General features: G+C 36.3%; 1 protein-coding gene across 1 annotated transcript in view; it reads right to left on the bottom strand.

Annotated features, from left to right (window-relative positions):
- Nucleotides 1-493: 493 nt before the first annotated feature.
- Nucleotides 494-26,226, bottom strand: part of LOC120414734 (myosin-I heavy chain) — a 107,908-nt gene continuing 82,175 nt past the window's right edge. Inside the window, 2 exon segments of the mRNA XM_052709203.1 lie at nucleotides 494-961; nucleotides 1,025-2,430. Coding sequence (XP_052565163.1) covers nucleotides 650-961; nucleotides 1,025-2,430 — 1,718 coding nt within the window. The 3' untranslated portion in view covers nucleotides 494-649.

The raw sequence follows: 26,226 nt of genomic DNA, 5'->3' as shown, positions 1-26,226 counted from the left end.
AAGCTGAATTGCGACAAACGAAACAGAAAAATAACAAGACCATAACGGAATTTGGTCAAGAGGTAGAAAAGTTAGCTACCAAACTGGCTGCTGCCCACGTCTCCTCAGGAACTTTCCCGACGGAGGCAGCGTCAAACCCCATAGTACAACCCATCGCGGTTAGTACTTTTATTCGCGGTCTAAAAGACCAAAACACAGCGTTTCTAACGCTGAGCAGAAATCCACAAACACTACCATCAGCAATTTCGCATGCCTTGGAATCACAGAACAACCCTGACCAGGAATCTGTCTTGTGGGCGCAAGCAGCGACCACAGGACAGTATTCCGGTCGAGGAAAAGGACGCGGTCAAAACAGAGGTAACAACCGTGGAAATCGAGGTAACAACCACGGGAACCGCGGTAATGGAAATCGACAACAACGCGGAGGAAATCGCGGAGGCCATGGTGCACAAAATGCACACGTTGCCCAAGAAGCGACTCCTGAGCCTCCAAATGCCTCCCAAAAATCTTTTATCTTCATGCCAGGAAAAAAATAATGAAACATACTTTAACCAACCCAAATAACAATCGCAATCAATCAATACACGGTTGAAAATAGTTCACTTAAACCTAACCATATCGTCCCGCAATAACAATACCCTTTTCCGCCTCAGATATTCACCGCTCCCGCGTTGGTGGAAGCCGGTGGCGACGGCGATCCGGAGGTACTGTTCTTGACCAGCTCCATGTACTGGAACGGCACGTGCAAACTGATCCCGTTGTGCTCGACGATCAGGTGGCCGCGCCGATGGGACGCACCGGTAACCGTGACCGCTTCGCCCTTGCGCAGCTGCTCTCCGACGGTGGCCGCCGCCGAGTCCTCGGGGAAGTTCATCTTCATGAGGCGCGTCTGGGGGTAGCCGAGCTTGGAGTTGCCCGTGACGGTGTACGACCGGGAGGGGGGAACTGGCGGGGGGCGTTCCTGGGGAAAGAGTTTGAATGAACAACCCGCGACGATTCCGGTTGAGCGCGTCTTTGAACTTACCAGGTCCAGCCCGAACAGGGTACACGTTTGGGCGATTATCTTCGAGTCGCACTTTTCGTTTGGATCGGGCGGTGGCGTTCCGGCGATTGGCTGGGGTCGTGGCCGGGTGGCCGTACCGGTATTGGTGGCGTTCGCGTTTGCGTTTGAGGTGGGGTTGTTCGCGTTCGGTCGAGTGGCTAAAATAGAAGAGTAGAAATTATGTTAGTTTATAAAATTTCTTAATTTAGTCAGCAACAACTCACCCGAACTCTTGTTCAGCGTCAGCATTCCTCCGCCAACCATCTTGATATCGTGCGACCTCCGGATCGTTCCCAGCCGCTTGCGTAGATTCCACCCACGCCACGTGGCCTGAATCAGCGTTGCACTCTTCATGCGCACCTCCGTCCTCAAATTCTCCAAATGTTGCCGAATGCCCTCACTCAAAAAGATGTGCCTCTTGCCCGGTGCCCACGACAGCGTCACCGATCCGTCCAACTCGGGTGGGTTCTCCAGCGCAAAGTCCAGAATGAGCTTGCAGTCCTCGAGGGCTTTCTCCTCGCATCGCCGCAGCAGTCGGAACGGAGCCAACATCCGGTAGCGCGCGGTGAACTGCTTAAACCGCAAACGATGTGGGAATCCACTGGCCATTAAATTCACGGTTTCCAGCACCTGTAGGGCACGGATTTGTCGGACGACCGTTCCACGGTCAAACACCCCCGCCTTTTCAGCGGTGTTACTCCGGATGCACCGGACAAAGTGTGGCCGCGCGTGCACCAGCGTCCGCAGCAAGTTGTCCAGTCGGGTGTGGAAGTCTTGGGTAAGCGTTGAAACTGGTTCATCTCCGTTCAGTAGATCTGTGTGCGACGTCGGCGCGATTCTAAAGCTCAACCCACGTGGCACGTTCTCCTGGGCGTACAACGCCTTCAACTCCGTCCCAAACAGGTGCGTCGCAAAACCAAAGTTGCACGTGTGCTTGTAAAACACCGACACCAAATCATCCGGAACCACATCCCTATTCGTGTCCAAAAAGTCAGTCGTGTCGTACTCAACCCTACCAGCAAAGTGCCTAATCGCAAAGATCCTCGGATCGTACGGCTCAAGCGTGCGCTGCTCCAACCGAGCCGAATTCCGGTGCTGAACCTTAATCTTCGACACATAAGTCTCGGCCGTGCCACGCACGGAACATTCCGCGTCCAGCATGCTCAACAGTCCCGTCCGCAGCGAAGAGATCAGATCAATACAGGGCACGTTGTCCACGTAATCGACCTCGGTATCGCAGATGATACCCTCCTCGCGGCATGACTCGACGGAGCTCTTGAAGATGTGTGTGTTGTAAAAGTGTTGCATCGTTTCGGCGCACAGATTTATGCACAGGTGTTCAAGCTGGGCGGGTCGAGGTTCCTCGAAGCCGAACATGTCCAGGATTCCTGTTGTAGAACGAGAGAAACATGTGAGTATTAGTTGATGGTGTGAGATTGAGGTGGCAGCACCAGTAGGAGGCGTTACGGTGTCGATAGTGTAGAGTGGTTGGTGTTCTTGCTAAGGTAGAGGTTCACTTTATTGACATTCAAATTTTGTAACATTTATTTCAAAGCGAATACTGCAATTCGAATGAAACTGTATTCAAATTCACTTATTTGAATACCTGACACATGTTTTTTGTCCGTTGTTTTGTTCGTTTGGGAAAATAAATGTTCAAAACCAATTTTGAAATGGGAATTTTTGAATAATTTAAATATTCAAAACTGCTAAATTTATAAAATCAACTGCTGACTGTTGAGTTTAGTTTTTATGTATATTTTTTCGTACAATAATATATTAATTTTTAAGTTGATTAACAGCTTTAACTTTGAATTTTTAACATTTCGGAATCATGAAATCATGAACTTTTTTTCAATTGCTATTTACTGAGAAAGGGGAAATGCATATATTTTCAATTGGCACTTATCGTTAGCATATCAACAAGTAATACAGAGAAACCTCTTTTTACGCGGTGGCGTTACGCTTTTTGTTTCGTCGATTCCTCTTAAACCATACAATATTTTTGTAAGCTTCAAAAAGTAATTTGTAGATCTGAACAAATCCTACAAATTGCTTTCAAAAGGTTGCAAAAATGTTGCGTCGTTCCAGAGAAATCGACAACTTAGAAAAACATAACGCACCGCGTAAAAAGAGGTTTGACTGTAGTAGCTTATGCATTAAATCAAGTTTAAATGTAAGTTGATTGCAACTGTTTTTGCCTTTCTTACAAAAGAAAGGTTTAAGGTTTGCTTTTGGAAAAACGCTTTTTTCAGAAATCTAAAAAAAATCGTGCACGGCGAGGATTCATCCCAGGAAAAAATCCTATTACTGAATTGAAGGTTTAGATGCGCTCATTCGATTGAATTTTCGCCCGAAACCCGGAACTCAAAGTCTGATTTTTGAGAGCTCTTTTTCTGAAATACATGGCCGATGTCTGTATCCGCTCTCAAAAATTTGTGTCTTCCATCACTCGAAAACCGCTCGTAAAACCCACAATTTTTAAAAGCCAGATCTGTAGCCGTGGGGTCGGAGACGAACATTTTATTTTTCGATTCACAATTTTCGACCAGTAAATGTGGTCAAAGCCATTTTTAGAGGTATTTTTTGGACTATTTTACAGATAACACTATCAAATTTAAAGATTTCAGTTTCAAACAAAAAGCCATTCGAAAACATGCGCCATAAACTGTTTGGGCCCAAAATTTGAAGCTTTTTCAAAATGTATTTCCAGAGATATAGCGATTTTAGTGTTTTTCGTCTTATTTTTACCCTATTTATTCCTATTAAATTTTTGGATTTATACAAAATCATATACTGAACATCAAATTCAAAGTCCCAGCCCATTCTCGATCGAAAGCATTTGGTATGAATTGTATTCGAGTAAATTTTGGTATTGATCAGACGGTTGGTTCAAAAGTTATAGCTGTATGATTTTTCTTTATATACAGAGTAAATTTCTCAAAAAAGGTAAGGGGTCATTCAGAATAATTCTCCCCAAGGATTTATTTGTAATTTCACTTAAATTTATCTTTCTAACTGAGTGTTCACGACTCGATCAAACTTCTCAGCAAATTTTACATCGATTGGATTCCGCACTTTTATTTGAGAGCGTTTGACTTTTTGCCTTTCTTACAAAAGAAAGGTTTAAGGTTTGCTTTTGGAAAAACGCTTTTTTCAGAAATCTAAAAAAAATCGTGCACGGCGAGGATTCATCCCAGGAAAAAATCCTATTACTGAATTGAAGGTTTAGATGCGCTCATTCGATTGAATTTTCGCCCGAAACCCGGAACTCAAAGTCTGATTTTTGAGAGCTCTTTTTCTGAAATACATGGCCGATGTCTGTATCCGCTCTCAAAAATTTGTGTCTTCCATCACTCGAAAACCGCTCGTAAAACCCACAATTTTTAAAAGCCAGATCTGTAGCCGTGGGGTCGGAGACGAACATTTTATTTTTCGATTCACAATTTTCGACCAGTAAATGTGGTCAAAGCCATTTTTAGAGGTATTTTTTGGACTATTTTACAGATAACACTATCAAATTTAAAGATTTCAGTTTCAAACAAAAAGCCATTCGAAAACATGCGCCATAAACTGTTTGGGCCCAAAATTTGAAGCTTTTTCAAAATGTATTTCCAGAGATATAGCGATTTTAGTGTTTTTCGTCTTATTTTTACCCTATTTATTCCTATTAAATTTTTGGATTTATACAAAATCATATACTGAACATCAAATTCAAAGTCCCAGCCCATTCTCGATCGAAAGCATTTGGTATGAATTGTATTCGAGTAAATTTTGGTATTGATCAGACGGTTGGTTCAAAAGTTATAGCTGTATGATTTTTCTTTATATACAGAGTAAATTTCTCAAAAAAGGTAAGGGGTCATTCAGAATAATTCTCCCCAAGGATTTATTTGTAATTTCACTTAAATTTATCTTTCTAACTGAGTGTTCACGACTCGATCAAACTTCTCAGCAAATTTTACATCGATTGGATTCCGCACTTTTATTTGAGAGCGTTTGACTTTTTGCCTTTCTTACAAAAGAAAGGTTTAAGGTTTGCTTTTGGAAAAACGCTTTTTTCAGAAATCTAAAAAAAATCGTGCACGGCGAGGATTCATCCCAGGAAAAAATCCTATTACTGAATTGAAGGTTTAGATGCGCTCATTCGATTGAATTTTCGCCCGAAACCCGGAACTCAAAGTCTGATTTTTGAGAGCTCTTTTTCTGAAATACATGGCCGATGTCTGTATCCGCTCTCAAAAATTTGTGTCTTCCATCACTCGAAAACCGCTCGTAAAACCCACAATTTTTAAAAGCCAGATCTGTAGCCGTGGGGTCGGAGACGAACATTTTATTTTTCGATTCACAATTTTCGACCAGTAAATGTGGTCAAAGCCATTTTTAGAGGTATTTTTTGGACTATTTTACAGATAACACTATCAAATTTAAAGATTTCAGTTTCAAACAAAAAGCCATTCGAAAACATGCGCCATAAACTGTTTGGGCCCAAAATTTGAAGCTTTTTCAAAATGTATTTCCAGAGATATAGCGATTTTAGTGTTTTTCGTCTTATTTTTACCCTATTTATTCCTATTAAATTTTTGGATTTATACAAAATCATATACTGAACATCAAATTCAAAGTCCCAGCCCATTCTCGATCGAAAGCATTTGGTATGAATTGTATTCGAGTAAATTTTGGTATTGATCAGACGGTTGGTTCAAAAGTTATAGCTGTATGATTTTTCTTTATATACAGAGTAAATTTCTCAAAAAAGGTAAGGGGTCATTCAGAATAATTCTCCCCAAGGATTTATTTGTAATTTCACTTAAATTTATCTTTCTAACTGAGTGTTCACGACTCGATCAAACTTCTCAGCAAATTTTACATCGATTGGATTCCGCACTTTTATTTGAGAGCGTTTGACTTTTTGCCTTTCTTACAAAAGAAAGGTTTAAGGTTTGCTTTTGGAAAAACGCTTTTTTCAGAAATCTAAAAAAAATCGTGCACGGCGAGGATTCATCCCAGGAAAAAATCCTATTACTGAATTGAAGGTTTAGATGCGCTCATTCGATTGAATTTTCGCCCGAAACCCGGAACTCAAAGTCTGATTTTTGAGAGCTCTTTTTCTGAAATACATGGCCGATGTCTGTATCCGCTCTCAAAAATTTGTGTCTTCCATCACTCGAAAACCGCTCGTAAAATCCACAATTTTTAAAAGCCAGATCTGTAGCCGTGGGGTCGGAGACGAACATTTTATTTTTCGATTCACAATTTTCGACCAGTAAATGTGGTCAAAGCCATTTTTAGAGGTATTTTTTGGACTATTTTACAGATAACACTATCAAATTTAAAGATTTCAGTTTCAAACAAAAAGCCATTCGAAAACATGCGCCATAAACTGTTTGGGCCCAAAATTTGAAGCTTTTTCAAAATGTATTTCCAGAGATATAGCGATTTTAGTGTTTTTCGTCTTATTTTTACCCTATTTATTCCTATTAAATTTTTGGATTTATACAAAATCATATACTGAACATCAAATTCAAAGTCCCAGCCCATTCTCGATCGAAAGCATTTGGTATGAATTGTATTCGAGTAAATTTTGGTATTGATCAGACGGTTGGTTCAAAAGTTATAGCTGTATGATTTTTCTTTATATACAGAGTAAATTTTTCAAAAAAGGTAAGGGGTCATTCAGAATAATTCTCCCCAAGGATTTATTTGTAATTTCACTTAAATTTATCTTTCTAACTGAATGTTCACGACTCGATCAAACTTCTCAGCAAATTTTACATCGATTGGATTCCGCACTTTTATTTGAGAGCGTTTGACTTTTTGCCTTTCTTACAAAAGAAAGGTTTAAGGTTTGCTTTTGGAAAAACGCTTTTTTTCAGAAATCTAAAAAAATTCGTGCACGGCGAGGATTCATCCCAGGAAAAAATCCTATTACTGAATTGAAGGTTTAGATGCGCTCTTTCGATTGAATTTTCGCCCGAAACCCGGAACTCAAAGTCTGATTTTTGAGAGCTCTTTTTCTGAAATACATGGCCGATGTCTGTATCCGCTCTTAAAAATTTGTGTCTTCCATCACTCGAAAACCGCTCGTAAAATCCACAATTTTTAAAAGCCAGATCTGTAGCCGTGGGGTCGGAGACGAACATTTTATTTTTCGATTCACAATTTTCGACCAGTAAATGTGGTCAAAGCCATTTTTAGAGGTATTTTTTGGACTATTTTACAGATAACACTATCAAATTTAAAGATTTCAGTTTCAAACAAAAAGCCATTCGAAAACATGCGCCATAAACTGTTTGGGCCCAAAATTTGAAGCTTTTTCAAAATGTATTTCCAGAGATATAGCGATTTTAGTGTTTTTCGTCTTATTTTTACCCTATTTATTCCTATTAAATTTTTGGATTTATACAAAATCATATACTGAACATCAAATTCAAAGTCCCAGCCCATTCTCGATCGAAAGCATTTGGTATGAATTGTATTCGAGTAAATTTTGGTATTGATCAGACGGTTGGTTCAAAAGTTATAGCTGTATGATTTTTCTTTATATACAGAGTAAATTTCTCAAAAAAGGTAAGGGGTCATTCAGAATAATTCTCCCCAAGGATTTATTTGTAATTTCACTTAAATTTATCTTTCTAACTGAGTGTTCACGACTCGATCAAACTTCTCAGCAAATTTTACATCGATTGGATTCCGCACTTTTATTTGAGAGCGTTTGACTTTTTGCCTTTCTTACAAAAGAAAGGTTTAAGGTTTGCTTTTGGAAAAACGCTTTTTTCAGAAATCTAAAAAAAATCGTGCACGGCGAGGATTCATCCCAGGAAAAAATCCTATTACTGAATTGAAGGTTTAGATGCGCTCATTCGATTGAATTTTCGCCCGAAACCCGGAACTCAAAGTCTGATTTTTGAGAGCTCTTTTTCTGAAATACATGGCCGATGTCTGTATCCGCTCTCAAAAATTTGTGTCTTCCATCACTCGAAAACCGCTCGTAAAATCCACAATTTTTAAAAGCCAGATCTGTAGCCGTGGGGTCGGAGACGAACATTTTATTTTTCGATTCACAATTTTCGACCAGTAAATGTGGTCAAAGCCATTTTTAGAGGTATTTTTTGGACTATTTTACAGATAACACTATCAAATTTAAAGATTTCAGTTTCAAACAAAAAGCCATTCGAAAACATGCGCCATAAACTGTTTGGGCCCAAAATTTGAAGCTTTTTCAAAATGTATTTCCAGAGATATAGCGATTTTAGTGTTTTTCGTCTTATTTTTACCCTATTTATTCCTATTAAATTTTTGGATTTATACAAAATCATATACTGAACATCAAATTCAAAGTCCCAGCCCATTCTCGATCGAAAGCATTTGGTATGAATTGTATTCGAGTAAATTTTGGTATTGATCAGACGGTTGGTTCAAAAGTTATAGCTGTATGATTTTTCTTTATATACAGAGTAAATTTCTCAAAAAAGGTAAGGGGTCATTCAGAATAATTCTCCCCAAGGATTTATTTGTAATTTCACTTAAATTTATCTTTCTAACTGAGTGTTCACGACTCGATCAAACTTCTCAGCAAATTTTACATCGATTGGATTCCGCACTTTTATTTGAGAGCGTTTGACTTTTTGCCTTTCTTACAAAAGAAAGGTTTAAGGTTTGCTTTTGGAAAAACGCTTTTTTCAGAAATCTAAAAAAAATCGTGCACGGCGAGGATTCATCCCAGGAAAAAATCCTATTACTGAATTGAAGGTTTAGATGCGCTCATTCGATTGAATTTTCGCCCGAAACCCGGAACTCAAAGTCTGATTTTTGAGAGCTCTTTTTCTGAAATACATGGCCGATGTCTGTATCCGCTCTCAAAAATTTGTGTCTTCCATCACTCGAAAACCGCTCGTAAAACCCACAATTTTTAAAAGCCAGATCTGTAGCCGTGGGGTCGGAGACGAACATTTTATTTTTCGATTCACAATTTTCGACCAGTAAATGTGGTCAAAGCCATTTTTAGAGGTATTTTTTGGACTATTTTACAGATAACACTATCAAATTTAAAGATTTCAGTTTCAAACAAAAAGCCATTCGAAAACATGCGCCATAAACTGTTTGGGCCCAAAATTTGAAGCTTTTTCAAAATGTATTTCCAGAGATATAGCGATTTTAGTGTTTTTCGTCTTATTTTTACCCTATTTATTCCTATTAAATTTTTGGATTTATACAAAATCATATACTGAACATCAAATTCAAAGTCCCAGCCCATTCTCGATCGAAAGCATTTGGTATGAATTGTATTCGAGTAAATTTTGGTATTGATCAGACGGTTGGTTCAAAAGTTATAGCTGTATGATTTTTCTTTATATACAGAGTAAATTTCTCAAAAAAGGTAAGGGGTCATTCAGAATAATTCTCCCCAAGGATTTATTTGTAATTTCACTTAAATTTATCTTTCTAACTGAGTGTTCACGACTCGATCAAACTTCTCAGCAAATTTTACATCGATTGGATTCCGCACTTTTATTTGAGAGCGTTTGACTTTTTGCCTTTCTTACAAAAGAAAGGTTTAAGGTTTGCTTTTGGAAAAACGCTTTTTTCAGAAATCTAAAAAAAATCGTGCACGGCGAGGATTCATCCCAGGAAAAAATCCTATTACTGAATTGAAGGTTTAGATGCGCTCATTCGATTGAATTTTCGCCCGAAACCCGGAACTCAAAGTCTGATTTTTGAGAGCTCTTTTTCTGAAATACATGGCCGATGTCTGTATCCGCTCTCAAAAATTTGTGTCTTCCATCACTCGAAAACCGCTCGTAAAACCCACAATTTTTAAAAGCCAGATCTGTAGCCGTGGGGTCGGAGACGAACATTTTATTTTTCGATTCACAATTTTCGACCAGTAAATGTGGTCAAAGCCATTTTTAGAGGTATTTTTTGGACTATTTTACAGATAACACTATCAAATTTAAAGATTTCAGTTTCAAACAAAAAGCCATTCGAAAACATGCGCCATAAACTGTTTGGGCCCAAAATTTGAAGCTTTTTCAAAATGTATTTCCAGAGATATAGCGATTTTAGTGTTTTTCGTCTTATTTTTACCCTATTTATTCCTATTAAATTTTTGGATTTATACAAAATCATATACTGAACATCAAATTCAAAGTCCCAGCCCATTCTCTATCGAAAGCATTTGGTATGAATTGTATTCGAGTAAATTTTGGTATTGATCAGACGGTTGGTTCAAAAGTTATAGCTGTATGATTTTTCTTTATATACAGAGTAAATTTCTCAAAAAAGGTAAGGGGTCATTCAGAATAATTCTCCCCAAGGATTTATTTGTAATTTCACTTAAATTTATCTTTCTAACTGAGTGTTCACGACTCGATCAAACTTCTCAGCAAATTTTACATCGATTGGATTCCGCACTTTTATTTGAGAGCGTTTGACTTTTTGCCTTTCTTACAAAAGAAAGGTTTAAGGTTTGCTTTTGGAAAAACGCTTTTTTCAGAAATCTAAAAAAAATCGTGCACGGCGAGGATTCATCCCAGGAAAAAATCCTATTACTGAATTGAAGGTTTAGATGCGCTCATTCGATTGAATTTTCGCCCGAAACCCGGAACTCAAAGTCTGATTTTTGAGAGCTCTTTTTCTGAAATACATGGCCGATGTCTGTATCCGCTCTCAAAAATTTGTGTCTTCCATCACTCGAAAACCGCTCGTAAAACCCACAATTTTTAAAAGCCAGATCTGTAGCCGTGGGGTCGGAGACGAACATTTTATTTTTCGATTCACAATTTTCGACCAGTAAATGTGGTCAAAGCCATTTTTAGAGGTATTTTTTGGACTATTTTACAGATAACACTATCAAATTTAAAGATTTCAGTTTCAAACAAAAAGCCATTCGAAAACATGCGCCATAAACTGTTTGGGCCCAAAATTTGAAGCTTTTTCAAAATGTATTTCCAGAGATATAGCGATTTTAGTGTTTTTCGTCTTATTTTTACCCTATTTATTCCTATTAAATTTTTGGATTTATACAAAATCATATACTGAACATCAAATTCAAAGTCCCAGCCCATTCTCGATCGAAAGCATTTGGTATGAATTGTATTCGAGTAAATTTTGGTATTGATCAGACGGTTGGTTCAAAAGTTATAGCTGTATGATTTTTCTTTATATACAGAGTAAATTTCTCAAAAAAGGTAAGGGGTCATTCAGAATAATTCTCCCCAAGGATTTATTTGTAATTTCACTTAAATTTATCTTTCTAACTGAGTGTTCACGACTCGATCAAACTTCTCAGCAAATTTTACATCGATTGGATTCCGCACTTTTATTTGAGAGCGTTTGACTTTTTGCCTTTCTTACAAAAGAAAGGTTTAAGGTTTGCTTTTGGAAAAACGCTTTTTTCAGAAATCTAAAAAAAATCGTGCACGGCGAGGATTCATCCCAGGAAAAAATCCTATTACTGAATTGAAGGTTTAGATGCGCTCATTCGATTGAATTTTCGCCCGAAACCCGGAACTCAAAGTCTGATTTTTGAGAGCTCTTTTTCTGAAATACATGGCCGATGTCTGTATCCGCTCTCAAAAATTTGTGTCTTCCATCACTCGAAAACCGCTCGTAAAACCCACAATTTTTAAAAGCCAGATCTGTAGCCGTGGGGTCGGAGACGAACATTTTATTTTTCGATTCACAATTTTCGACCAGTAAATGTGGTCAAAGCCATTTTTAGAGGTATTTTTTGGACTATTTTACAGATAACACTATCAAATTTAAAGATTTCAGTTTCAAACAAAAAGCCATTCGAAAACATGCGCCATAAACTGTTTGGGCCCAAAATTTGAAGCTTTTTCAAAATGTATTTCCAGAGATATAGCGATTTTAGTGTTTTTCGTCTTATTTTTACCCTATTTATTCCTATTAAATTTTTGGATTTATACAAAATCATATACTGAACATCAAATTCAAAGTCCCAGCCCATTCTCGATCGAAAGCATTTGGTATGAATTGTATTCGAGTAAATTTTGGTATTGATCAGACGGTTGGTTCAAAAGTTATAGCTGTATGATTTTTCTTTATATACAGAGTAAATTTCTCAAAAAAGGTAAGGGGTCATTCAGAATAATTCTCCCCAAGGATTTATTTGTAATTTCACTTAAATTTATCTTTCTAACTGAGTGTTCACGACTCGATCAAACTTCTCAGCAAATTTTACATCGATTGGATTCCGCACTTTTATTTGAGAGCGTTTGACTTTTTGCCTTTCTTACAAAAGAAAGGTTTAAGGTTTGCTTTTGGAAAAACGCTTTTTTCAGAAATCTAAAAAAAATCGTGCACGGCGAGGATTCATCCCAGGAAAAAATCCTATTACTGAATTGAAGGTTTAGATGCGCTCATTCGATTGAATTTTCGCCCGAAACCCGGAACTCAAAGTCTGATTTTTGAGAGCTCTTTTTCTGAAATACATGGCCGATGTCTGTATCCGCTCTCAAAAATTTGTGTCTTCCATCACTCGAAAACCGCTCGTAAAACCCACAATTTTTAAAAGCCAGATCTGTAGCCGTGGGGTCGGAGACGAACATTTTATTTTTCGATTCACAATTTTCGACCAGTAAATGTGGTCAAAGCCATTTTTAGAGGTATTTTTTGGACTATTTTACAGATAACACTATCAAATTTAAAGATTTCAGTTTCAAACAAAAAGCCATTCGAAAACATGCGCCATAAACTGTTTGGGCCCAAAATTTGAAGCTTTTTCAAAATGTATTTCCAGAGATATAGCGATTTTAGTGTTTTTCGTCTTATTTTTACCCTATTTATTCCTATTAAATTTTTGGATTTATACAAAATCATATACTGAACATCAAATTCAAAGTCCCAGCCCATTCTCTATCGAAAGCATTTGGTATGAATTGTATTCGAGTAAATTTTGGTATTGATCAGACGGTTGGTTCAAAAGTTATAGCTGTATGATTTTTCTTTATATACAGAGTAAATTTCTCAAAAAAGGTAAGGGGTCATTCAGAATAATTCTCCCCAAGGATTTATTTGTAATTTCACTTAAATTTATCTTTCTAACTGAGTGTTCACGACTCGATCAAACTTCTCAGCAAATTTTACATCGATTGGATTCCGCACTTTTATTTGAGAGCGTTTGACTTTTTGCCTTTCTTACAAAAGAAAGGTTTAAGGTTTGCTTTTGGAAAAACGCTTTTTTCAGAAATCTAAAAAAAATCGTGCACGGCGAGGATTCATCCCAGGAAAAAATCCTATTACTGAATTGAAGGTTTAGATGCGCTCATTCGATTGAATTTTCGCCCGAAACCCGGAACTCAAAGTCTGATTTTTGAGAGCTCTTTTTCTGAAATACATGGCCGATGTCTGTATCCGCTCTCAAAAATTTGTGTCTTCCATCACTCGAAAACCGCTCGTAAAACCCACAATTTTTAAAAGCCAGATCTGTAGCCGTGGGGTCGGAGACGAACATTTTATTTTTCGATTCACAATTTTCGACCAGTAAATGTGGTCAAAGCCATTTTTAGAGGTATTTTTTGGACTATTTTACAGATAACACTATCAAATTTAAAGATTTCAGTTTCAAACAAAAAGCCATTCGAAAACATGCGCCATAAACTGTTTGGGCCCAAAATTTGAAGCTTTTTCAAAATGTATTTCCAGAGATATAGCGATTTTAGTGTTTTTCGTCTTATTTTTACCCTATTTATTCCTATTAAATTTTTGGATTTATACAAAATCATATACTGAACATCAAATTCAAAGTCCCAGCCCATTCTCGATCGAAAGCATTTGGTATGAATTGTATTCGAGTAAATTTTGGTATTGATCAGACGGTTGGTTCAAAAGTTATAGCTGTATGATTTTTCTTTATATACAGAGTAAATTTCTCAAAAAAGGTAAGGGGTCATTCAGAATAATTCTCCCCAAGGATTTATTTGTAATTTCACTTAAATTTATCTTTCTAACTGAGTGTTCACGACTCGATCAAACTTCTCAGCAAATTTTACATCGATTGGATTCCGCACTTTTATTTGAGAGCGTTTGACTTTTTGCCTTTCTTACAAAAGAAAGGTTTAAGGTTTGCTTTTGGAAAAACGCTTTTTTCAGAAATCTAAAAAAAATCGTGCACGGCGAGGATTCGTCCCAGGAAAAAATCCTATTACTGAATTGAAGGTTTAGATGCGCACTTCGATTGAATTTTGGCCCGAAACCCGGAACTCAAAGTCTGATTTTTGAGAGCTCTTTTTCTGAAATACATGGCCGATGTCTGTATCCGCTCTTAAAAATTTGTGTCTTCCATCACTGGAAAACCGCTCGTAAAACCCACAATTTTTAAAAGCCAGATCTGTAGCCGTGGGGTCGGAGACGAACATTTTATTTTTCGATTCACAATTTTCGACCAGTAAATGTGGTCAAAGCCATTTTTAGAGGTATTTTTTGGACTATTTTACAGATAACACTATCAAATTTAAAGAATTCAGTTTCAAACAAAAAGCCATTCGAAAACATGCGCCATAAACTGTTTGGGCCCAAAATTTGAAGCTTTTCCAAAATGTATTTCCAGAGATATAGCGATTTTAGTGTTTTTCGTCTTATTTTTACCCTATTTTTTCCTATTAAATTTTTGGATTTATACAAAATCATATACTGAACATCAAATTCAAAGTCCCAGCCCATTCTCGATCGAAAGCATTTGGTATGAATTGTATTCGAGTAAATTTTGGTATTGATCAGACGGTTGGTTCAAAAGTTATAGCTGTATGATTTTTCTTTATATACAGAGTAAATTTCTCAAAAAAGGTAAGGGGTCATTCAGAATAATTCTCCCCAAGGATTTATTTGTAATTTCACTTAAATTTATCTTTCTAACTGAGTGTTCACGACTCGATCAAACTTCTCAGCAAATTTTACATCGATTGGATTCCGCACTTTTATTTGAGAGCGTTTGACTTTTTGCCTTTCTTACAAAAGAAAGGTTTAAGGTTTGCTTTTGGAAAAACGCTTTTTTCAGAAATCTAAAAAAAATCGTGCACGGCGAGGATTCGTCCCAGGAAAAAATCCTATTACTAAATTGAAGGTTTAGATGCGCACTTCGATTGAATTTTGGCCCGAAACCCGGAACTCAAAGTCTGATTTTTGAGAGCTCTTTTTCTGAAATACATGGCCGATGTCTGTATCCGCTCTTAAAAATTTGTGTCTTCCATCACTGGAAAACCGCTCGTAAAACCCACAATTTTTAAAAGCCAGATCTGTAGCCGTGGGGTCGGAGACGAACATTTTATTTTTCGATTCACAATTTTCGACCAGTAAATGTGGTCAAAGCCATTTTTAGAGGTATTTTTTGGACTATTTTACAGATAACACTATCAAATTTAAAGAATTCAGTTTCAAACAAAAAGCCATTCGAAAACATGCGCCATAAACTGTTTGGGCCCAAAATTTGAAGCTTTTCCAAAATGTATTTCCAGAGATATAGCGATTTTAGTGTTTTTCGTCTTATTTTTACCCTATTTTTTCCTATTAAATTTTTGGATTTATACAAAATCATATACTGAACATCAAATTCAAAGTCCCAGCCCATTCTCGATCGAAAGCATTTGGTATGAATTGTATTCGAGTAAATTTTGGTATTGATCAGACGGTTGGTTCAAAAGTTATAGCTGTATGATTTTTCTTTATATACAGAGTAAATTTCTCAAAAAAGGTAAGGGGTCATTCAGAATAATTCTCCCCAAGGATTTATTTGTAATTTCACTTAAATTTATCTTTCTAACTGAGTGTTCACGACTCGATCAAACTTCTCAGCAAATTTTACATCGATTGGATTCCGCACTTTTATTTGAGAGCGTTTGACTTTTTGCCTTTCTTACAAAAGAAAGGTTTAAGGTTTGCTTTTGGAAAAACGCTTTTTTCAGAAATCTAAAAAAAATCGTGCACGGCGAGGATTCGTCCCAGGAAAAAATCCTATTACTGAATTGAAGGTTTAGATGCGCTCATTCGATTGAATTTTCGCCCGAAACCCGGAACTCAAAGTCTGATTTTTGAGAGCTCTTTTTCTGAAATACATGGCCGATGTCTGTATCCGCTCTCAAAAATTTGTGTCTTCCATCACTCGAAAACCGCTCGTAAAACCCACAATTTTTAAAAGCCAGATCTGTAGCCGTGGGGTCGGAGACGAACATTTTATTTTTCGATTCACAATTTTCGACCAGTAAATGTGGTCAAAGCCATTTTTAGAGGTATTTTTTGGACTATTTTACAGATAACACTATCAAATTTAAAGAATTCAGTTTCAAACAAAAAGCCATTCGAAAACATGCGCCATAAACTGTTTGGGCCCAAAATTTGAAGCTTTTTCAAAATGTATTTCCAGAGATATAGCGATTTTAGTGTTTTTCGTCTTATTTTTACCCTATTTATTCCTATTAAATTTTTGGATTTATACAAAATCATATACTGAACATCAAATTCAAAGTCCCAGCCCATTCTCGATCGAAAGCATTTGGTATGAATTGTATTCGAGTAAATTTTGGTATTGATCAGACGGTTGGTTCAAAAGTTATAGCTGTATGATTTTTCTTTATATACAGAGTAAATTTCTCAAAAAAGGTAAGGGGTCATTCAGAATAATTCTCCCCAAGGATTTATTTGTAATTTCACTTAAATTTATCTTTCTAACTGAGTGTTCACGACTCGATCAAACTTCTCAGCAAATTTTACATCGATTGGATTCCGCACTTTTATTTGAGAGCGTTTGACTTTTTGCCTTTCTTACAAAAGAAAGGTTTAAGGTTTGCTTTTGGAAAAAACGCTTTTTTCAGAAATCTAAAAAAAATCGTGCACGGCGAGGATTCGTCCCAGGAAAAAATCCTATTACTAAATTGAAGGTTTAGATGCGCTCTTTCGATTGAATTTTCGCCCGAAACCCGGAACTCAAAGTCTGATTTTTGAGAGCTCTTTTTCTGAAATACATGGCCGATGTCTGTATCCGCTCTTAAAAATTTGTGTCTTCCATCACTGGAAAACCGCTCGTAAAACCCACAATTTTTAAAAGCCAGATCTGTAGCCGTGGGGTCGGAGACGAACATTTTATTTTTCGATTCACAATTTTCGACCAGTAAATGTGGTCAAAGCCATTTTTAGAGGTATTTTTTGGACTATTTTACAGATAACACTATCAAATTTAAAGAATTCAGTTTCAAACAAAAAGCCATTCGAAAACATGCGCCATAAACTGTTTGGGCCCAAAATTTGAAGCTTTTTCAAAATGTATTTCCAGAGATATAGCGATTTTAGTGTTTTTCGTCTTATTTTTACCCTATTTTTTCCTATTAAATTTTTGGATTTATACAAAATCATATACTGAACATCAAATTCAAAGTCCCAGCCCATTCTCGATCGAAAGCATTTGGTATGAATTGTATTCGAGTAAATTTTGGTATTGATCAGACGGTTGGTTCAAAAGTTATAGCTGTATGATTTTTCTTTATATACAGAGTAAATTTCTCAAAAAAGGTAAGGGGTCATTCAGAATAATTCTCCCCAAGGATTTATTTGTAATTTCACTTAAATTTATCTTTCTAACTGAGTGTTCACGACTCGATCAAACTTCTCAGCAAATTTTACATCGATTGGATTCCGCACTTTTATTTGAGAGCGTTTGACTTTTTGCCTTTCTTACAAAAGAAAGGTTTAAGGTTTGCTTTTGGAAAAACGCTTTTTTCAGAAATCTAAAAAAAATCGTGCACGGCGAGGATTCATCCCAGGAAAAAATCCTATTACTGAATTGAAGGTTTAGATGCGCTCATTCGATTTGGCCCGAAACCCGGAACTCAAAGTCTGATTTTTGAGAGCTCTTTTTCTGAAATACATGGCCGATGTCTGTATCCGCTCTCAAAAATTTGTGTCTTCCATCACTCGAAAACCGCTCGTAAAACCCACAATTTTTAAAAGCCAGATCTGTAGCCGTGGGGTCGGAGACGAACATTTTATTTTTCGATTCACAATTTTCGACCAGTAAATGTGGTCAAAGCCATTTTTAGAGGTATTTTTTGGACTATTTTACAGATAACACTATCAAATTTAAAGATTTCAGTTTCAAACAAAAAGCCATTCGAAAACATGCGCCATAAACTGTTTGGGCCCAAAATTTGAAGCTTTTTCAAAATGTATTTCCAGAGATATAGCGATTTTAGTGTTTTTCGTCTTATTTTTACCCTATTTATTCCTATTAAATTTTTGGATTTATACAAAATCATATACTGAACATCAAATTCAAAGTCCCAGCCCATTCTCGATCGAAAGCATTTGGTATGAATTGTATTCGAGTAAATTTTGGTATTGATCAGACGGTTGGTTCAAAAGTTATAGCTGTATGATTTTTCTTTATATACAGAGTAAATTTCTCAAAAAAGGTAAGGGGTCATTCAGAATAATTCTCCCCAAGGATTTATTTGTAATTTCACTTAAATTTATCTTTCTAACTGAGTGTTCACGACTCGATCAAACTTCTCAGCAAATTTTACATCGATTGGATTCCGCACTTTTATTTGAGAGCGTTTGACTTTTTGCCTTTCTTACAAAAGAAAGGTTTAAGGTTTGCTTTTGGAAAAACGCTTTTTTCAGAAATCTAAAAAAAATCGTGCACGGCGAGGATTCATCCCAGGAAAAAATCCTATTACTGAATTGAAGGTTTAGATGCGCTCATTCGATTGAATTTTCGCCCGAAACCCGGAACTCAAAGTCTGATTTTTGAGAGCTCTTTTTCTGAAATACATGGCCGATGTCTGTATCCGCTCTCAAAAATTTGTGTCTTCCATCACTCGAAAACCGCTCGTAAAACCCACAATTTTTAAAAGCCAGATCTGTAGCCGTGGGGTCGGAGACGAACATTTTATTTTTCGATTCACAATTTTCGACCAGTAAATGTGGTCAAAGCCATTTTTAGAGGTATTTTTTGGACTATTTTACAGATAACACTATCAAATTTAAAGATTTCAGTTTCAAACAAAAAGCCATTCGAAAACATGCGCCATAAACTGTTTGGGCCCAAAATTTGAAGCTTTTTCAAAATGTATTTCCAGAGATATAGCGATTTTAGTGTTTTTCGTCTTATTTTTACCCTATTTATTCCTATTAAATTTTTGGATTTATACAAAATCATATACTGAACATCAAATTCAAAGTCCCAGCCCATTCTCGATCGAAAGCATTTGGTATGAATTGTATTCGAGTAAATTTTGGTATTGATCAGACGGTTGGTTCAAAAGTTATAGCTGTATGATTTTTCTTTATATACAGAGTAAATTTCTCAAAAAAGGTAAGGGGTCATTCAGAATAATTCTCCCCAAGGATTTATTTGTAATTTCACTTAAATTTATCTTTCTAACTGAGTGTTCACGACTCGATCAAACTTCTCAGCAAATTTTACATCGATTGGATTCCGCACTTTTATTTGAGAGCGTTTGACTTTTTGCCTTTCTTACAAAAGAAAGGTTTAAGGTTTGCTTTTGGAAAAACGCTTTTTTCAGAAATCTAAAAAAAATCGTGCACGGCGAGGATTCATCCCAGGAAAAAATCCTATTACTGAATTGAAGGTTTAGATGCGCTCATTCGATTGAATTTTCGCCCGAAACCCGGAACTCAAAGTCTGATTTTTGAGAGCTCTTTTTCTGAAATACATGGCCGATGTCTGTATCCGCTCTCAAAAATTTGTGTCTTCCATCACTCGAAAACCGCTCGTAAAACCCACAATTTTTAAAAGCCAGATCTGTAGCCGTGGGGTCGGAGACGAACATTTTATTTTTCGATTCACAATTTTCGACCAGTAAATGTGGTCAAAGCCATTTTTAGAGGTATTTTTTGGACTATTTTACAGATAACACTATCAAATTTAAAGATTTCAGTTTCAAACAAAAAGCCATTCGAAAACATGCGCCATAAACTGTTTGGGCCCAAAATTTGAAGCTTTTTCAAAATGTATTTCCAGAGATATAGCGATTTTAGTGTTTTTCGTCTTATTTTTACCCTATTTATTCCTATTAAATTTTTGGATTTATACAAAATCATATACTGAACATCAAATTCAAAGTCCCAGCCCATTCTCGATCGAAAGCATTTGGTATGAATTGTATTCGAGTAAATTTTGGTATTGATCAGACGGTTGGTTCAAAAGTTATAGCTGTATGATTTTTCTTTATATACAGAGTAAATTTCTCAAAAAAGGTAAGGGGTCATTCAGAATAATTCTCCCCAAGGATTTATTTGTAATTTCACTTAAATTTATCTTTCTAACTGAGTGTTCACGACTCGATCAAACTTCTCAGCAAATTTTACATCGATTGGATTCCGCACTTTTATTTGAGAGCGTTTGACTTTTTGCCTTTCTTACAAAAGAAAGGTTTAAGGTTTGCTTTTGGAAAAACGCTTTTTTCAGAAATCTAAAAAAAATCGTGCACGGCGAGGATTCATCCCAGGAAAAAATCCTATTACTGAATTGAAGGTTTAGATGCGCTCATTCGATTGAATTTTCGCCCGAAACCCGGAACTCAAAGTCTGATTTTTGAGAGCTCTTTTTCTGAAATACATGGCCGATGTCTGTATCCGCTCTCAAAAATTTGTGTCTTCCATCACTCGAAAACCGCTCGTAAAACCCACAATTTTTAAAAGCCAGATCTGTAGCCGTGGGGTCGGAGACGAACATTTTATTTTTCGATTCACAATTTTCGACCAGTAAATGTGGTCAAAGCCATTTTTAGAGGTATTTTTTGGACTATTTTACAGATAACACTATCAAATTTAAAGATTTCAGTTTCAAACAAAAAGCCATTCGAAAACATGCGCCATAAACTGTTTGGGCCCAAAATTTGAAGCTTTTTCAAAATGTATTTCCAGAGATATAGCGATTTTAGTGTTTTTCGTCTTATTTTTACCCTATTTATTCCTATTAAATTTTTGGATTTATACAAAATCATATACTGAACATCAAATTCAAAGTCCCAGCCCATTCTCGATCGAAAGCATTTGGTATGAATTGTATTCGAGTAAATTTTGGTATTGATCAGACGGTTGGTTCAAAAGTTATAGCTGTATGATTTTTCTTTATATACAGAGTAAATTTCTCAAAAAAGGTAAGGGGTCATTCAGAATAATTCTCCCCAAGGATTTATTTGTAATTTCACTTAAATTTATCTTTCTAACTGAGTGTTCACGACTCGATCAAACTTCTCAGCAAATTTTACATCGATTGGATTCCGCACTTTTATTTGAGAGCGTTTGACTTTTTGCCTTTCTTACAAAAGAAAGGTTTAAGGTTTGCTTTTGGAAAAACGCTTTTTTCAGAAATCTAAAAAAAATCGTGCACGGCGAGGATTCATCCCAGGAAAAAATCCTATTACTGAATTGAAGGTTTAGATGCGCTCATTCGATTGAATTTTCGCCCGAAACCCGGAACTCAAAGTCTGATTTTTGAGAGCTCTTTTTCTGAAATACATGGCCGATGTCTGTATCCGCTCTCAAAAATTTGTGTCTTCCATCACTCGAAAACCGCTCGTAAAACCCACAATTTTTAAAAGCCAGATCTGTAGCCGTGGGGTCGGAGACGAACATTTTATTTTTCGATTCACAATTTTCGACCAGTAAATGTGGTCAAAGCCATTTTTAGAGGTATTTTTTGGACTATTTTACAGATAACACTATCAAATTTAAAGATTTCAGTTTCAAACAAAAAGCCATTCGAAAACATGCGCCATAAACTGTTTGGGCCCAAAATTTGAAGCTTTTTCAAAATGTATTTCCAGAGATATAGCGATTTTAGTGTTTTTCGTCTTATTTTTACCCTATTTATTCCTATTAAATTTTTGGATTTATACAAAATCATATACTGAACATCAAATTCAAAGTCCCAGCCCATTCTCGATCGAAAGCATTTGGTATGAATTGTATTCGAGTAAATTTTGGTATTGATCAGACGGTTGGTTCAAAAGTTATAGCTGTATGATTTTTCTTTATATACAGAGTAAATTTCTCAAAAAAGGTAAGGGGTCATTCAGAATAATTCTCCCCAAGGATTTATTTGTAATTTCACTTAAATTTATCTTTCTAACTGAGTGTTCACGACTCGATCAAACTTCTCAGCAAATTTTACATCGATTGGATTCCGCACTTTTATTTGAGAGCGTTTGACTTTTTGCCTTTCTTACAAAAGAAAGGTTTAAGGTTTGCTTTTGGAAAAACGCTTTTTTCAGAAATCTAAAAAAAATCGTGCACGGCGAGGATTCATCCCAGGAAAAAATCCTATTACTGAATTGAAGGTTTAGATGCGCTCATTCGATTGAATTTTCGCCCGAAACCCGGAACTCAAAGTCTGATTTTTGAGAGCTCTTTTTCTGAAATACATGGCCGATGTCTGTATCCGCTCTCAAAAATTTGTGTCTTCCATCACTCGAAAACCGCTCGTAAAACCCACAATTTTTAAAAGCCAGATCTGTAGCCGTGGGGTCGGAGACGAACATTTTATTTTTCGATTCACAATTTTCGACCAGTAAATGTGGTCAAAGCCATTTTTAGAGGTATTTTTTGGACTATTTTACAGATAACACTATCAAATTTAAAGATTTCAGTTTCAAACAAAAAGCCATTCGAAAACATGCGCCATAAACTGTTTGGGCCCAAAATTTGAAGCTTTTTCAAAATGTATTTCCAGAGATATAGCGATTTTAGTGTTTTTCGTCTTATTTTTACCCTATTTATTCCTATTAAATTTTTGGATTTATACAAAATCATATACTGAACATCAAATTCAAAGTCCCAGCCCATTCTCTATCGAAAGCATTTGGTATGAATTGTATTCGAGTAAATTTTGGTATTGATCAGACGGTTGGTTCAAAAGTTATAGCTGTATGATTTTTCTTTATATACAGAGTAAATTTCTCAAAAAAGGTAAGGGGTCATTCAGAATAATTCTCCCCAAGGATTTATTTGTAATTTCACTTAAATTTATCTTTCTAACTGAGTGTTCACGACTCGATCAAACTTCTCAGCAAATTTTACATCGATTGGATTCCGCACTTTTATTTGAGAGCGTTTGACTTTTTGCCTTTCTTACAAAAGAAAGGTTTAAGGTTTGCTTTTGGAAAAACGCTTTTTTCAGAAATCTAAAAAAAATCGTGCACGGCGAGGATTCATCCCAGGAAAAAATCCTATTACTGAATTGAAGGTTTAGATGCGCTCATTCGATTGAATTTTCGCCCGAAACCCGGAACTCAAAGTCTGATTTTTGAGAGCTCTTTTTCTGAAATACATGGCCGATGTCTGTATCCGCTCTCAAAAATTTGTGTCTTCCATCACTCGAAAACCGCTCGTAAAACCCACAATTTTTAAAAGCCAGATCTGTAGCCGTGGGGTCGGAGACGAACATTTTATTTTTCGATTCACAATTTTCGACCAGTAAATGTGGTCAAAGCCATTTTTAGAGGTATTTTTTGGACTATTTTACAGATAACACTATCAAATTTAAAGATTTCAGTTTCAAACAAAAAGCCATTCGAAAACATGCGCCATAAACTGTTTGGGCCCAAAATTTGAAGCTTTTTCAAAATGTATTTCCAGAGATATAGCGATTTTAGTGTTTTTCGTCTTATTTTTACCCTATTTATTCCTATTAAATTTTTGGATTTATACAAAATCATATACTGAACATCAAATTCAAAGTCCCAGCCCATTCTCTATCGAAAGCATTTGGTATGAATTGTATTCGAGTAAATTTTGGTATTGATCAGACGGTTGGTTCAAAAGTTATAGCTGTATGATTTTTCTTTATATACAGAGTAAATTTCTCAAAAAAGGTAAGGGGTCATTCAGAATAATTCTCCCCAAGGATTTATTTGTAATTTCACTTAAATTTATCTTTCTAACTGAGTGTTCACGACTCGATCAAACTTCTCAGCAAATTTTACATCGATTGGATTCCGCACTTTTATTTGAGAGCGTTTGACTTTTTGCCTTTCTTACAAAAGAAAGGTTTAAGGTTTGCTTTTGGAAAAACGCTTTTTTCAGAAATCTAAAAAAAATCGTGCACGGCGAGGATTCATCCCAGGAAAAAATCCTATTACTGAATTGAAGGTTTAGATGCGCTCATTCGATTGAATTTTCGCCCGAAACCCGGAACTCAAAGTCTGATTTTTGAGAGCTCTTTTTCTGAAATACATGGCCGATGTCTGTATCCGCTCTCAAAAATTTGTGTCTTCTATCACTCGAAAACCGCTCGTAAAACCCACAATTTTTAAAAGCCAGATCTGTAGCCGTGGGGTCGGAGACGAACATTTTATTTTTCGATTCACAATTTTCGACCAGTAAATGTGGTCAAAGCCATTTTTAGAGGTATTTTTTGGACTATTTTACAGATAACACTATCAAATTTAAAGATTTCAGTTTCAAACAAAAAGCCATTCGAAAACATGCGCCATAAACTGTTTGGGCCCAAAATTTGAAGCTTTTTCAAAATGTATTTCCAGAGATATAGCGATTTTAGTGTTTTTCGTCTTATTTTTACCCTATTTATTCCTATTAAATTTTTGGATTTATACAAAATCATATACTGAACATCAAATTCGAAGTCCCGGCTCGTTCTCGCTCGAAAGCTCGACAAGTCGTCAAGTCGAAGCTTCAACGCCAGCGCCTTTACGCTTGCGCGTTTTACGCTGCGCGTGAAAGTGTTCTTTCTGGCTCCTCATAATTGATTGACAAAGTGCAATAGCGATACATATTTTTTTAAGGTAATCATAGACTTACATTATAGACTGAGTACTTGGATGTAACAAAAATGACTTTTTGGCGGGCATTCAAGGGTTTGTTCCGGTGGGCATACTAAGCCCAAATCCAAAATATGAGCTTGATTGGATGTAACAGGAGCTGGCGCTCCGCCCTTCAATTTTAAATGGGATTTAACCCGTAAAAAAAGATTTTTTCAAAAATGTCACTTTTTGAAGCATTTTGGCCCCTGAAGCGTTTATTTTCAACATCATTGGTGTGTAGGCCAGATCCTTGCGCATCTTTTGGTATATATAACATTGAAGTTTGGAGCACCCTGGAGCTCGGTACAGGCCTTCAAAGTTAGGCATTTTTTCGAAAAATCGGTCCCGGCAAAAAAGATATGCGTCGCGCCTCGCGACGCCCTAGACGCCATTTGATTTTGCCGGGGCCGATTTTTCGAAAAAATGCCTAACTTTGAAGGCCTGTACCGAGCTCCAGGGTGCTCCAAATTTCAATGTTATATACACCAAAAGATGCGCAAGGATCTGGCCTACACGCCAATGATGTTGAAAATAAACGCTTCAGTGGCCAAAATGCCTCAAAAAGTGTCATTTTTGAAAAAATCTTTTTTTACGGGTTAAATCCCATTTAAAATTGAAGGGCGGAGCGCCAGCTCCTGTTTCGTCCAATCAAGCTCATATTTTGGATTTAGGCTTAGTATGCCCACCGGAACAAACCCTTGAATGCCCGCCAAAAAGTCATTTTTGTTACATCCTACTGAGTACCCTTTATTTTTTTCTAATAATGTCAATCCAATAAGTTTTTCTTAATTAAATTTAAATGTTTTGCGACAAATAATGTACTTCTGAAATTAAAAAAAATGGCATTTGAGGTTCAGCCTTAAAAGATTCGAAGCTTTAGGTAAAATTCTCACTGGATGGTATCATTTTGTTTTTGAAAAAATAATTGCACCAATATATTTCTCGGAGTTTCATCATTTTGTAAGAAAGGCTCTATTTCACCTCTGGTGATATTAAATCGGGTTTTTTTTGTAATTCCTAAAAACATCCTTTGAAATGATTTTTTTTCAGAGAATCGTTTGTCTCCTTGCTTGAATGTTGTTTGCCGTCAAGATAACTGTCAAAACTTAAACTTTTCAGTACTTTTGCGAAGAAATGTAGGCCGTTTCGTTATGGGAGAATGACATGAAAATTGAGTAGGTTCACAATTTAGTTGCGAAAAAATGCGCTTGTTGCATAATCTAATGCACTTGTTGCATAATCTACTATTTGAAATATTAGTCTTGATTTATAAAATGTGATAATATTGTTTTCGAAAAGATTGGAAAATTTACCGAATGTTTCATTTTTTAATAACGAAAATCGAACTTTTAGTTGCTGAGACATCGGCATTAGAAAATTGAG

Source organism: Culex pipiens, chromosome 2 (genome assembly GCF_016801865.2).
Source record: "Culex pipiens pallens isolate TS chromosome 2, TS_CPP_V2, whole genome shotgun sequence".
Lineage (NCBI taxonomy): Eukaryota > Metazoa > Arthropoda > Insecta > Diptera > Culicidae > Culex > Culex pipiens.
The sequence above is the reverse complement of the archived record's forward strand: the minus strand, read 5'-3'. Positions and strand labels throughout refer to the sequence as shown.